The sequence below is a fragment of the Sorex fumeus genome, unplaced genomic scaffold, assembly GCF_029834395.1.
Source record: "Sorex fumeus unplaced genomic scaffold, SorFum_2.1 ptg000032l, whole genome shotgun sequence".
NCBI lineage: Eukaryota > Metazoa > Chordata > Mammalia > Eulipotyphla > Soricidae > Sorex > Sorex fumeus.
In genome coordinates, this window is record NW_026606089.1 from 12354274 (window position 1) to 12369333 (window position 15060).

Sequence of the window (15060 nt, forward strand, 5' to 3'; positions counted from 1 at the left end):
CCCTACATGCCCCCTTTCCTTACAGGGCTAGAGTCTTCCAGGCAGAAAAAGGTCTGGCAGATGAAGCCAATGACTTCGATTCAACCCCATGTTCCCAGTTTCTTTTTTTTTTGAGGGGGTGGTGCTCAGGGATTCAGGGATTGAACCTGGGCCGGCTGTATGCAAGGCAAGCCCCCTACCCACTATAATATCTTTCTAGTCCCTCTTTTCAAAGGTTTTTGGCCACTCCAGCAGTGCTCAGGGCTTGCTCCTGACTCTGTACTCAGGGAACATGTATGGTGCAGGGGATCAAACCCGGATGCCCGTGTCCAAGGCGCCTTACCTGAACTCTTGTTCTGACCTGGCCCAGTTTCTGGAGTGAACTGTGCGGCTCTCCACGAATTACCACTTCCCCTACTCCCTCATCACCAGGCTGTGCAGAAAAACTACCCGCCCCCCACCAAGGACATAATAGGACATAATCCCCACGCTCTATGGTATGTCCACCCTGGCGCTGAACTACGCGAGTAGGAGGAAATGACGGATGTTTGCAGAAGTTGGAGTGAAGGGCACCGCCTTCATGCCAACTTCTTTGAGGGGGTTTACGGATCGTTACACCAGGGAGCAATGACAACATATAACACATACTTGATAAAATTGTATTTTTTTTACAGTCATTTGTACAATTTGTTACAAAAACCATAGAAGAAACTTGTTTTAATTCATTTTTGGTCGGCAAATATGTAAAATCTGTGTGCAATTATCATGTATTTACAGGGCCTCATGTTAGTCATTTTCAATGATTATTCCACAATGTCACACTTTCAACATAAGACATGGCTTAAGATAAATATATTAGTAAATAAATATTCTGAGAACATATTTCCATAAATGAAATGTGCTGCTATACATATACAGAATATACATAAGTTGTTTTCTAGCCTTTAAAACATTTTTTAAAAATGGTAATGTTGGAGAAGGAGCCCTTAGACCATTTCATTACAAAAATCTTTACAGCAAAGTTTTTACAAAATATCTTTTTAAGTGCTATGGGAGAAAAAATTTTAAAAAACATTTTAAAAATAGTGCCTTGTTAGACCAACACAATAGTTTATATAAAGAATAGAAAAAGGCAGTTCTGTTTTTAAAAATAATACTCTTGATTAGTAATTCTCTTCCAGACCTCATTTTAAAAGCGTTAGTCCTGCGTGAACTTTGAGTAGAACTAGCAGCACGTGAGGGAGGGGTTGGTGGCAGGGCACTAAGAAACAGTTCCGGTTCCGAGAAAATGGTTCGGGTGGCACAGAGCTAAAGCCAGCACCCTGGGACTAGGTCCTCCAAGAGAGGCCTCCACAGTCAAACCCCCAAGCGCCCAACTATCACTGGCTCTGGCACTCTTCAGTGACAAGGCTGTCCTGTGCCCAGGCTGGGGTCCTGGGACCATGCCTGACTTGGGGGGTACGGATGGTATGGCTCTCCATGGAAAATACCATGCTCCCAGTTTCTGCAGCAATAGACCCTCTCCACTCCCCTGTCACCACCACTAAGAGGCCACCAAGAAAGTACTTGGCACTATTGAAGTCTTTGAGCTTCAGAGAAAACCTCTCGGTTTAAGGCAAGTTTCTGCCTTAACCCCTATAACTCTCTGGCTCTCAACTTCTGATCGAAACGGTGAGGCAGTTAGTAATCGGTTACTAGATCCTGGTCCCCCCCCACCCCCTCCCCTACTCTGAGCTCTGATCGGGGAACACAACTGAAGACAATGGCTGTTACTTAACATGTTGACGACGCTGCAATTGTGGTCCACGCTCAAGCGTGCTCCACGCGTGGTCCACGCCAGCGCCAATGTGTTACAAGTTTTCAAACGCCATTTTTTGGGGTTCTACCACCCTGTAAACGACAGACTACAACGTGCCATCTGTAGTGATTACTCTTTCAAGTGAAAATCGGACAGGTTTATTTTCAAGAGCCCCTTTGAAGCCACATTCTCTGCGGATCGCTTAAGGCTAGTGAGGGGGTTTCCCAGCCAGGGCAAAAGCAAGTCACTTTGTGGGTCTAGTTTCAGACAAGGACGCAAATATGCATTCAAAACCAACAAAAACCCCCATCAACAACAACACCCCACCCCACCCCACCACGGAGAAGCTGCCTTGGCAATTCCGGTTAAAAGCCATCTCTCCCCTGCCCCTCCCCCCAAGCCCGGCACGCAAGCTCTGGTCCTCAGCAGCTGCTGCTCCTGGCCGAGAAATAAAGGCGGCCCAGATCACATGTCAACAGCTTAGGCACTTCTCACACCCTCGCCAACAGGTGTGCAGGGCACAGGGGGGAGAGGGGGCAGCCCCAAGGGACTGTACCTTACAGGGCAGAGGGCAAATTTCACCAACGAGTTCCTAAGTGGCAAATGGCTCATCAACACTGAAGTTTTCCTTAAATCCTGGCTAGAAATAAGTCAATAACCTCATCACAGGCTTTTGGGGTATTTTTTTTGGGGGGGGTGTTGTGTGTGACCACACCCAGCTGCGCTCCAGGGAACCCTATGTGGTGCCAGGGATGCACCTGGGGTTGGCTGTGTGCAAAGCGAGCGCCTTAACCCCTGGACTCTCTCCTGGCTCGGGTTGGGGTTTTTAGGAGAAAAAGATCCTGGTGCGGTGAGATTCTTTTAAGAGCTGGCAACAGTCCACCCCCACGCCAGGCCCGTTTCCCCACTTCCTGGGGAACAAGTCTCAGAGTTCTAATTCTGCAAGTGAGCATTTCAGATGTCAACATATTATCTGTCGAATAAATAAATAAAAGGGACCAGAAGAGTTAATGAATATAAGGGCTAATGTGATTAGATTCTCTTCTGAAAAAAAAAAAAAAACCCATATATATATATATATAAAATGGATGACAATCCCTGATCTGAAATAGCTTTAAATAGATTCTCTCTCCCTTTTAAACATGGAAACATCTTTTTTCTTTTTTTAAAAAAGCTTGTTTTTAAACTCTCTTTAAGAAAAAAAAAAACGCTGAAAAAACACATATAAAACCTACCCTTTGGGTCTAAACTATCTGATAGTCTCTTTCTCTGTCTCATGGAGAAGCAATAGGTAATAGTAATAGTGCATTAGGCAGAACGAATAGTAGACTTTGAAGGCAAGATGAGCCATTTGGGCCACGAGGCAGAGGCAACAACCCTGAAGTGGTTTCCATAGGAAAATAGACGGGAAATTCATCCAAGGGGGCTTGAAGCAGACCTCAGGGGTCCTAGGCAGGGCCCCCAGGAAGGTGGCTCAAGGATGCAGCGGGGGGACCCTGGCCTGCCCACCCCCGCGCATGTGCGGCTGCCCTTGGCCCCGTGCTCCCCCCGGCCACCTCAGACACCCAGGCAACAAAGTGACATTCTCCCGGGGTGTCTGGCCCCACAGCCCTGGCCCAACCCTTTCTGCAGCACCGGCAGGAAGACCAAGATCGAGACTGTGAACTCCGTCCTTCCACTTGGGACAAAGACCTAAGGGGACGGACTGAGGACCGAGTGACCTGTTACCCTGGGGCTAGCGTCCAGTGGCCTGCTCTTTGCCATCGGAAGCTGCCCTTCGCAGCTGAAGAGGCACGGCTCCCAAGACCTGAAATTCCGTTTCATTGGGATGTGCCAGGCGGGAGGAAGAGGCAGCGTTGCATTGTTCCTCGGAGTCTGTACCCATATCCACTAGCTTTACTTCAAGTTTCGGGTTCGTTTTCTAAGGCAGGTGTAGCCCTGAGCTTTTCAAAGGCCTGAGCTCCCTCAGGGAAACAGTATCTACACATGATGTGGTTCAATTAATGCAGCAGTGAGTTTTTTTTTTTTCTTTTTCAGCAAAAGTTGGCGGTTAGGGTTCTTTAAAATATATATTTAAATAACTTTACATTTACATATAACATCTTAAAAAACAAAGCAGAGAACTCAATCCCACACACCTCAGAATCCCAAGCACACACTTTACAAAACAGGAGGAATAATAACATGTTCTCAAAAGAGGCGAAAGACGCAGAATTTTGTTGTTGGCTTGTTAATGGGGTGGGGGGGATTTGCCACAGGGGCTCACATTTTGGGTTGAGAAGGAGGGCTCTCTTTATTACCACTTTTGTGTTTGTCAAAGCTAAAAAAAAATTAGACTTTTTCTTTTCTCTGTAGGACGTTTTGAGTTTGCAGTCTCCGTACAGTTCCCATTTCCACTGAAGAATTCCTTCCGAGCCCGGCTCCCGGGGGGCCACCGCTGTCAGCTGGGTGAGGTCACTGTCCTGGGAGAGAGAGCAGGATTAGCAGGATGCCGCTGGAGAGGCGGGACGGGCTAAGGAGCTGGCCGGGGTTGGAAGCCCCAGCACTGCATGTGATCCCTACCTAAGCACAGCCGGAGCCGAGAGAAGTAGGACCCCGCCCCAGACCCCAAGTCGAAAGGCAATGGTGAGCCGTTACAGGGCTTGTTAAAGGCCTCGAGTTTTAGGTTTCACAAACTCTGTTCCCATGCAGAGCAGAAGGCAAGACCAGCAACCCGCCCCGTGAGAAAGGCAACGGCCTGTGGGGACAGAAGCTGGGGTCTACAAATCAATCCACTGTGGATCTACTTTGGTTTTGGCTTTATTTATTTACTTTGGGGGGGCGTTGTCTCACCCAGTGATGCATTCAGGAATTACTCCTGGCAGTGCTTGGGGGTCCATATGGGATGCCGGGGCTTGAATCAAGTTCAGCCGTGCGCAAGGCAGACGCCCTGCACACTGTACTACCACTCTGGCCCCTTCGCTTTCTTTTTCTGCTTCGGGGCTACACCCAGTGGTGCTCAGGGACCACTCTTGGCAGTGCTCGAGGGGACTAATGGGGGCTGACAGGATCACTTTCAATCTCTTCTGGAGGCAGGTCCCGTCACAAGTCACACAAGGTGGGGGACGACAAGTTGCTTATGACAGAGACCCAATGGCTGGGAACCTGAGAGCAATCTGACCACCTGAATCCAGTTATAAAAACTGCAATCTAGTTGGCCTGTCTTTTGCGAAGTTTGACTTCTCGGAAAATTCAGTTTTCTGAACAAGCATCCACGCTCCTAGGGGCACAGGGCTGGTTCCTGGGCTTTGGGTTGGTCTTTGGGGCGCAGGGTACACTGGGGAAGGGGGGTGGTGCCGCGGTGGCTATGATGGACGGGGCTGTGTTTGTGACTTCTGAGGGGAAAGATCGTGGAAGCCGAAGGCACCAAAGAATTCACCCCGGAGACAGCTGGGGGTAGGAAAAGGACACGGGGGGCCAGAAGCAGCACCGGGTGACGGCAGAGGGTATCGGGCACGTTCGGACGGTGAGGCGCAGTAGCCATACACCAGAACCATGACCGTCTACATGGCTGCAACCATGTTCCCTGGACTACAGCAAATTAAAAAAGGGAAGAAAATGGAAAAGGACCGTGGAGAGAGAAGAGGACAGCGCCGGGCCCCCTCTGGTCCTGTCACCTCCTGCTCTCACCTGTGGCCTCCACAGCCATGGTACCAGACTCCTGAGTGTCCTGGGGGGGGCCGGGGAAGCCGGGCCTGGCCGCCCCCGCCTCCTTGGCCAGGCAGTCGGGCAGTGGCAGCGTCCTGGCCTGGCAGCGCAAAGCCCGCTCTTCCTCCTGGGCGGCACCCAGGCCCCTCGGCGGCCACAGGGCCCCGGGGCCCGACGTCCCCCCCCAGGGCCCGAGGCTGCGGGCCCCTTGGCAGTCCGAGGGCAGGCCGGGGTCACAGTCCACATCCTCGGGAATGATGGGGATGCGCTGGCTCAGGTCCCGGGGCGCCGGGTGGCAGCTGGGCGCGGGTTCGGGGGCGCGCGTGTACTGCACGCTCACCGCGCAGTCCTCGGGGTAGCCGCCGCCCCCCGCCCCGCCGCGGGCCACCTGCGTCTCTTCATAGAAGCAGCAGGGCAGGCCCTCATACTTCACCCCGTCCGTCCTGGGCAAATGGTCCGGGTGCAGGCCGTACAGGCCCGGGGGGCTGCCCGCCCGCGCCTCCCCGGCGGGGCCGCAGCCCTCACAGAGGGGCGCGCCCAGGAACGCGGGGCCGCCCCCCGCCGCCCCGGCGCCGGGTTCCAGTGCGGAGAGCGCGGGCTCGCAGCAGCAGGCACAGGCCAGCCCCTCCCGGGCCCCCTGCCAGGTCCTCCTGAGGTCGGGGGCGGCCCCGGGCGAGGCCTCGAGCCCCACTTCTGAGGTAGAGCCGTGGGCGCCCCGGGGCTCCAGGGAGGAGTTGCTGCTGTAGTTCATCTCCAGGCTGCAGGTGGACAGCTGGTCTCCCGAGGGCGAGGCCGGGCTGGGCCAGGGCTCGCCCCGCCCCGCCGCCGGACTCTGGGCGGCCGGGCCCTCCTCCGGGGCCGGGGAGCCCTCCGGGTGCGCCGCGGGCCCCCGCGCCGCGTCGCTGGTGCGGCAGGGGCTGCGGCTGCGGTAGATGAAGGGGTCGTAGTCGCTGCTGAGGGAGCTGCGGAAGGTGGAGCAGCTGCCGTACACGCCCTGGTTGCTGACCTCGGTGCAGTCCACCACGGAGTCGCTGGACGAGCAGTGGCACTGGCCCGAGCTGCTGCTGCTGCTGCTGTCGCTGCCCGGGCAGTCGGCCAGGTAGCCGCTGCACACCGAGCGGTGGCCGTGGTAGCAGCTGAAGCTCGAGGCGCTGCCGCTGTCCAGGTGCGAGGCCGCGCCCACGTGCACCACTCCGGGGAAGAGCAGGCCGCCCGCGCTGCCCGCGCCCGCGCCCGCGGGGAAGGCCCGCGCCGGGCCCCGCGGGGAGAGGCCGGGGGCGGCCGGGGCCTCCCGCTCGGGGTAGCTGAGGCCCTGGAAGTAGTAGTGCTGGTACATGGTCTCGTACTGGGAGAAGCAGGCGGCCTTGGCGAAGCTGCGGCCGCTGAACTTGGGCCGGCGGAAGGGGTGCGCGGGCGAGTAGGCGCGGTGCTCCAGGCCGCAGCGGTGCGGGGCCAGGGCGTGGTCCAGGTGGAGGGGCGGGTAGCCGCGGAGGTAGGCGGGCGTCTGCGGCGAGTACAGGCCCTGCTCGCCCGGCCGCTCCACGGTCAGCAGCGTGACGGGGTTGCCGTGGGAGTCCATGCTGGTCCTCGTGGGGTAGGTGGGCACGGCGCTGGCCCTGTGCACGCGGCCGGGGTAGTGCACTGGCAGGATCACCCTCTGCTGCCGGCCGCGTGCCAGGCTGCCAGTCTCCACGCACACGGCGCCGGCGTTTCCCTTTGGCTCTGGGGAGAGGCGGGAACACGAAGTCAGCCGGGCCGCGCACGCTGGGGCCCAGGGGTCAGGGGGCCTGAACAGGGGCCACGGCTGAAACAGCCCTCGGGAGAGGGCCTCGGGGCCCTGCCCCTTCTAAGCTGTCACCCAACTCAGCGAGGAGGCCGACGATGGCCGCCGCCTCTCCATCTGGGAGGGTCACTCACCTGCCCCCTGCTCTGCCGGACAAAGACACCATGGGAGTCTTCGGAGAGCAACGAGGGGACCGAGATGAAAGGTATTTTTCCTCTTGGGAAACAGCTTCTGGAAGCTTCCTGCCCTTGTTGAAGCAGGGGTTACATCACGGCCCTGCCCCCCACCCCCAACAGACCTAACACTAAGGAGACAGGGGGTGAGGGTGCTATGCATCCCAGCGTCCAGCTGTCTTGGCCCAGGTGAGGAAGCTGCTTTTGACCTTGGGTCCATTTTCCTGAGAGTTTGGAGACCCAGTGACGTCGCGAATCCCTGGCGCACCAGCCTCCAAGGGCAGAAGACAATGCAGCGGGCTTCAGCTCCCTCACTAACCTGCCGTGCTGCTGTGTCAACTGCACTCAGCAAGGGCTGGGGTGGGTGACAATTACCTATGATGTTGTGGCGACAGTGGGGGCAGGTGTGGTGCTGCAGAAGCCATGGGTCCACACACTTCCGGTGGAAACGGTGGGTGCAAGGGATAACCCGAAGCTCCTGGGAAGGGAGAGAGGACACACGGCCTGAGGGAGGGGAGGGGAGGGCGGGCGGTGCTACTGCGCCCCCTGGTGGTGCCCCCAGGCTCTCTTCGCGCCCTCTCCGCGCCTCCCATCCCATGGAGGAAGGCACGGCCCGGCCCGGCCCGTCCCCTCCACCAGCTCGGCCACAGCCCTGGGTGCTGCAGGACAGGCAAAGAAGCAGTCCCCTTTCTTGTCACTGGGGGGCGCTTCCACTCACGCCTCACGTAGCTAGGACCAAAGGCCCCAAGTCCTGTGTTAGTGGACATGAGCAGCCTGGGGGTGTGGAGTGAGACCGTTCCTCCCAGGGCGGTGGCTGATTAGAAAGGTGCCCAGGACTCCTGGTTACCAGGAGGGGTAGCAGAGGGGCCGAGTGGTTTGTGATTTATGACAAAGCTGCCCAAGTGGAGAGGACACACGAGTTTTGGGAGGCAGAACCACCTCTGGAGTTTCTGAGCTTACTGGGTTTGCTTTGCTTCCCCATCCTCGGCCCAGCTCCAGACAGCACTACTGGCACGACACCCAACATGCCCGACAGAGTGTGCGGGCCGACCTGCATCTTGTGCTGTGATCTTCGGGATACCCCGGGATGTGGGGGACTCACATCACACGGGGAGGCGCAGACAATGAGGTCACTCGCCCACGATTAAAAAGTCAGAGGCCATCTGGACCAGGGTTAGAACCCAAGAGGCCTACATCCAGACATCATGTAAGATTGTCCACCTAAAACTCTTGGCCCCAAGGCTCACTTGCCCCACCGCGGCGGGTGGAGGGAGACCTTCACCGAAAGAGCCTTTGATCCCTGCAGCTGGCCGCTGGCTCCCCGGCTCTGCAAAACGTGTGCCTGGACGTGGCTATCAGCTCTGGCAAAGCTCCGCAGAGAGCACCCAGGGTACCAGCCCTCCAGACCTGGGGTGCCTGCTGACCTCAGCTCTAGCTAGGCAGGGCCGGACAGGCCGTGGCGGTTACCTCTCCGTCGATGTACTTCTCCAGGCAGATGGCGCAGTCGGACGTGGAGCTGCTGCTGAGAGTGTCCAGGGCCCCGCAGCTCCCCTCCCGGCGCCCCTTGCTCTTGGAGTTGAACTTTCTGGTCTCCATCTTCTCCAGGGCCTGCACGGCCAGTCTGTTCATGGAATTCTGTATGGCAGAAGGGGACCCAGGTTTAGGGGCCTCGATAGATCACCAGTGCCAGTCACCAGCACGGCCGTGGCTCCAGAGGCGCCGGGCCAGGCCAGGCCAGACTTTGGAGGGATCATCATGGGTCTCCTTGAGGCTTCCCTCACAGAGCCCCGACTTTCCTCAGTGGCAAGACAGCTGGAGTCCACTCCAACAACTTAGCTTAGCTAAAGTTTAAAAAAACTTAGCTTTGTAGGGAGCTGAGTCATTAACCTATTCTCTGCCAAGGCTTCCTCCTCTTCCCACTGGAGAAAGCTCACAGGGCAAACACAATGAGGAGGGGAGTATGCGGCCTCGGTCACAGGCGCGCGGCCAGTCACTGATCTGGGTGGTGGTCACCCAACCCATGAGTGCTGACAGGTGGCCTGCCAGGCCCTCGACTACTCGGTATATGGGAATCCAGCTTCCTGCTGTGATGCTCTCACCCTGCTCTGCCCCCAAATCCTTTCCTACAAAAGCTCAGTGAGGTGACAGCTGGGTCCGAAGACTGTCTACTTGTGTCAATGTCCTCCGATATGCGGACTGGATAAAGACCTGCATTTCTCTCTATTTTTTTTTGGGGGGGGGAGGGGTTATTAAGGCCACATTCAGCGCAGGGCTGACTCCCGACTCTGCTCAGGGATCAGTCCGGGTGCTGTTCGGGGGACCATATGTGGTGCTGGGGGATCGAACCACAGCAGTTACCTCTCCGTCGATGGAAGTACGAGAGTTGGCTGTGTGCAAGGCATGAGCCTTCACCCTGGGACTATTTCCCCCGCCTGAAATCTTCTACCAAGCTCTCAGCTGCTGCTGGGCCCTAGGCTGCTCCTACTGCAGGGCCAGGACTCGAGAGCTTCGTCTGCACAGTGAAGCATCTTTCTGGAAACACTCCTGGCTGGTGACACACCCTGGGCTCGGCCTCTGCAGGTCTGGCCGCTCAGGGGGAGGGAAGGCGGGGAGCTGCACTGCTGCCCTAGCTGCTCTCCTGCTCTGTGGCTCCCCGCGCCCAGGGAACAGATGGCGGAGGCCTCCCTGTTCACGGCTGCTCCGAGGTGTTACCTGACTGCGCCGCTGCTTCAGCTTGATCTTGACGAGAAGGATGAGGCAGACCAAGGAGACCACCACGAAGAACGCCAGAAAAATCCCCATGTCGAAGTACTCTGTGGGTTGCTGGAACGGAACACAGACACGGAGATCAGCACCCAGGCAGTCACCCGGGTGGGCTAAGGACAGGGGACCCAGGGTGCTGGTCACGGGCACCGACGCCGTCGGGCCGCCCACCAGCCACGCCGAACTCCTGGTGGACACGTACAGAGGGCGCTGCCGCTGTGGGGAGCAGCCGGCCCGAATAAACACAAATATCACATTTATGGGACAAAGAAGTGAGTGTCATGTTTTGAGGGAACAGTGATTACTAACCATGTAATTAATGGTTTACAACAACTCAGAAAATTGTATGCTGCTTCCCCAAATATCAGCTTCCACTACAATGAGTCACATTTACCAATGTGCTCTTTTTCCCTTTAGGAAGCCAGCTCGGTCCCGCGAGGACCGGAGTTCTCGCGCTTACCTTCCCCTTCACGGCACACGGCCGCCCCATGCCCTGATGCCACCTCACCTGGGCCGTGCACTAAGCCAACGGCCAGGGCTTTGCTCAGCGAACCCGAGGTGTTCCATGTGTGCGGAAGCACTCACTTCTATGGGACCAGTCCAGACTGGGGGGAGGACACAAACCCGAGCTGGGCTGAGGCCTCTGCCACAGGTTCCTCGAGTCTTCAGTCTGCGGTTCAGGCCCAAGAGGCCTGTCCGGGGCGGATGGCCAGCGGATACCTAAACACTATGCATGAACTACCTCGAAATCAGTGAAATTCAATCCTATTGGCAACTTAACTTTTCCCTGACTCAAGTGTAAGTTGGGGATTTTTTTTTCTTTCTTTTTGGGTCACACTCAGCATAGGAGTTACTCCTGGCTCTGCACTCAGGAATGACTCCTGGTGGCGCTCAGGGGACCGTATGGGATGCCGGGGATTGAACCCAGATTGGCTGCGTGCAAGGCAAATGCCCTCCCTGCTGTGCTATCGCTCTGGCCCCTAGATGGGGAGTTTTAATAATGCAATCTACCCTCCGGGAGGAAGGAAGGTGCAGGCCTTGGGCATCAGTCAATGGAAGGAGGGAGGCCTGGGACGAGAAGGGTTGCACGGCCCTTCCCTCAGTCTTCTGGAGGGAGATGGCGTAGCTAAGTGGACACTGTGGGGAGGACGGCAGAGCCATCTTGGCACCAACCGGCTATTTCTGTCCCAAGGAACGGGGCTGAAATTTCTCCCTGGATCCCTGTCTCATATCCGATCTGAACTGGGACTGACCTGGGTTACGCCGGCATGTTAGACAAAAGACAAGAATGAGGCCAGGAACAGGGCTTGGGGGGACAGTGCATGCATTACACGCTTGAGACCAGCCTCTGATCCCTGACCTCAGAAAAAAAAATTATAAAAAAAAAAAGACACATACGAGGAGACAGGAACAAGCAAGACTTGGAAGGACAGAAAGGCCCGGGCGCCGGTGAAGGGGCCAGCGGGCGGGGGTGGGGTGGGGGGGTCGGGGGGAGCCTCACCCGAGGGGTCCGGTACTGAATCCGAGCTCGAGCCACTTTCTGCTTGTTGACGATGTTCATCAGCTTCACGGCTTCTGTGCCCTTCACATACACCACTGGCCTCTTGAGGGGATCTTCGGAGCCCTGGTTTAGCTAAGGGAAAAAGGGGCGGGGCTGACTTTAAGAGGCAGGAAAGAGAAAGAAAGACGGGAGAGAAAATCCTGCCAGATGCCTCCTTGGAACGCTCGGGTTCCTTGAGCAGAAAAGCTGAAAGCTCCAAGGGCAACGCTGGGGGGCTAAGGACGTGCTCTGCGATGGACCGGGCAGGTGGGAACCTCAGGAGGGTTTTTGAAAATGTTCAGCTTCCTGGTCCTCCACCTTCTTACTACACTCGCTTTAGAGCATGATGTGCAAAAGTGCACAGAGAAGGGCAGCAGACGAGTGCAACTGTCCCTGTGGACAAGCCCAGTAAGTCAAGGCTGCCCCTCCCGGGGAGACGGCAGCACTGGCAGGGCGCCGGCGGCCTACCTGGTCGATGGCTTCGGGGTTTTCAGACACATCAAAGATGACTGCGGTGGCTCCCCGCTGCACTGCACGCTTGGCCTGGCAGAGTGAAAAAAAAAGAACAGGTTGGCAAGCAAGTCCTTGAACCTTTCCAAAGCTGTCCAGGGAAATCAGTCCAGGATTCAAATGCAGAATCTGACAACTGATGTGACTGCAGTCAATTAACCTTGGCCAAAGCCTCAGTTTTGTGTCCTGTGAGAGAATGGGTGATGCCACCTACCTCGTATGGTTACCCTGAAACTGGATGACTTAGAATTGGTGAAAATAAGTAACGAGGTGCTCAAGTAACCTCTGTCTCTCTGTCCAGCCCAAACCTTAAAAACAGTACAAAGCAACAACCTGCCCCGTCAGCACGGAGGCGCTACTTTCAGCCTTTTCTGCTATGAGCACAGATCCCTTGGCAACGAGAGCAGATGCTTTTGGTCCTTCTTTTATGGTCCTTCTTCCTTCCCATGTTACATGGCAGTGTGGCTAAAAGAGCACCCTGAGCATTTTCGAAAGAATCGCAAAACGGTCAGTTTGAACAATTGACATGAGCTGAAGACCTTTAACAAGGCTGCCAGGGGGAAAGCTATGAGAAATAATTGAAAATGGGGATTTAGAGCAGTTGGCTGCCAAACCTGGCTGCACATCAAAACCCACTTGGGAAGTTTGTAAAGCAGATTTCCTGGCTCAGACCACAGAGCTGATTCAGCAGGGCTGGAGAGAGGCCCAGGAAACGGAGTTCTGAGAGTTTTCTGAGGAATTCTGATGATTCAACCACTCGGGGAGCGTCTGATCAGGGAGATGAGATTAAAATGTTCTAGAAACAAACGAAAAGTGATGGATTCTTTGTGGGGACCTGGGTGTGTGAGGAATTCCTTTCTATCCCCGTGAAAACTCTGGATTTTATGTCCAATTAGGTGGACAACAGTGGCAAGGGAAGGAGAGCCAGGCAGGAGAGAGACGTAGCCCTCATTCTTAGAAGCCGGGATCTTCTTAGCGAGGTAAAACTCTGCGAGAGAGCCAAGAACCAAACCTCCTAATGATATGGTTCAGGTCAAGAAAGTCTTTAGGAGTCAAAATGCTTGAGAATAAAACTGAAATTTAGGAAGCGTTCAGAATAAGAGAAGGAACACATGGAGGGTGCGGGATCCCGGAGGAAAAGAAAAAAGAAAAAACAGGTTCCAAAAAGAGCCGAGAGCACCGGCAAGTTCCAGATGGAGTAGGCGCCGCATCCCGCCTCCCCCAGATGGAACCCTGGTGACCAGAAGCCTCTACAAACACAGCTCGAGTATGCGGGAACGAGGACTTTTTCTCAAATCTGCCGGACTACACCTCCCAGGTAACCTCTGATCCCGGAAGTCACGCCCACAGCCCGCCCCCCAGCGCCATCTTTGAAGCGTTCAGAATAAGAGAAGGAACACATGGAGGGTGCGGGATCCCGGAGGAAAAGAAAAAAGAAAAAACAGGTTCCAAAAAGAGCCGAGAGCACCGGCAAGTTCCAGATGGAGTAGGCGCCGCATCTCGCCTCCCCCAGATGGAACCCTGGTGACCAGAAGCCTCTACAAACACAGCTCGAGTATGCGGGAACGAGGACTTTTTCTCAAAACCGCGCGGCCGCTTATGCGGCTGCGCGACATCTCTCTATATACAAAGTGATCAATGAGAAGTAAACCACCCAATCTTTCTCCCTGAAAATCAGAGTTAAGTTTGGAGCATGGCCACAGCCCCAGAAACACAAGGACTTAATGCAGAAACCAGCAGCTTAGAGCAGAAAAGTGAACGGACGATGAGTTAACCCAGGCCATCATTTCTGCCCAGAGGGGAAAGGGTGTTGCCCCATTCGCCCTCTCTTCTCTGGAAAGAAGGATGGCGGCCGCATGGGAGCCTTGTGGACAGCAGGTATGAGCCGGGGGTGTGGGGGGCGACTAAAACTTCACGAGAAGGGGGGCATTCCGGTCCGTCCTTCACACCCTACCGAGGTCAACAGTTGCCCCCCACGAGCGGCTCCCCAGCACGGCCACAGTCCCAGAAGCACAAGGACTTAATGCAGAACCCGGCAGCTTGGAGCAGAAAAGTGAAAGGACTATGCGTTAATCCAGGCAATCATTTCTGCCCAGAGGGGAAAGGGTGTTGCTCCCTTCCGCCCTCCTCCCTCTGGAAAGAAAGATGGCGGCCACATGGGAGCCTTGTGGACAGCAGGTATGAGCCGGGGGTGTGGGGGGCGACTAAAACCTCATGGGAAGAGGGGCGTTCTGGTCCGTCCTTCACGCCCTACCGAGGTCACCAGTTGCCCCCCCCACGAGCGGCTCCCCAGCACAGCCACGGCCCCAGAAGCACAAGGACTTAATGCAGAACCCAGCAGCTTGGAGCAGAAAAGTGAACGGACTATGCGTTAATCCAGGCCATCAAGTCTGCCGGAGGGGAAAGGGTGTTGCCCCATTCGCCCTCTCTTCTCTGGAAAGAAGGATGGCGGCCACATGGGAGCCTTGTGGACAGCAGGTATGAGCCGGGGGTGTGGGGGCGACTAAAACCTCATGGGAAGGGGGGCGTTCCGGTCCGTCCTTCACGCCCTACCGAGGTCACCGGCTGCCCCCCACGAGCGGCTCTCCAGCACGGCCACAGCCCCAGAAGCACAAGGGCTTAATGCAGAACCCAGCAGCTTGGAGCAGAAAAGTGAAAGGACTATGCGTTAATCCAGGCAATCATTTCTGCCCAGAGGGGAAAGGGTGTTGCTCCCTTCCGCCCTCCTCCCTCTGGAAAGAAAGATGGCGGCCACATGGGAGCCTTGTGGACAGCAGGTATGAGCCGGGGGTGTGGGGGCGACTAAAACCTCATGGGAAGGGGGGCG

The 15060-nt window shown here is 56.0% G+C and overlaps 1 protein-coding gene across 1 annotated transcript in view; it reads right to left on the reverse strand.

The window, feature by feature from the left end:
- Nucleotides 1–3543: 3543 nt before the first annotated feature.
- ZNRF3 (zinc and ring finger 3) overlaps nt 3544–15060 on the reverse strand; it is a 167569-nt gene continuing 156052 nt past the window's right edge. Inside the window, exons 3-9 of the mRNA XM_056116585.1 lie at nt 12192–12266; nt 11685–11816; nt 10133–10243; nt 8888–9055; nt 7796–7898; nt 5447–7186; nt 3544–4239 (exon numbers count right to left, since the gene is read on the reverse strand). Coding sequence (XP_055972560.1) covers nt 4232–4239; nt 5447–7186; nt 7796–7898; nt 8888–9055; nt 10133–10243; nt 11685–11816; nt 12192–12266 — 2337 coding nt within the window. The 3' untranslated portion in view covers nt 3544–4231. The remainder of the gene's footprint in view (nt 4240–5446; nt 7187–7795; nt 7899–8887; nt 9056–10132; nt 10244–11684; nt 11817–12191; nt 12267–15060) is intronic.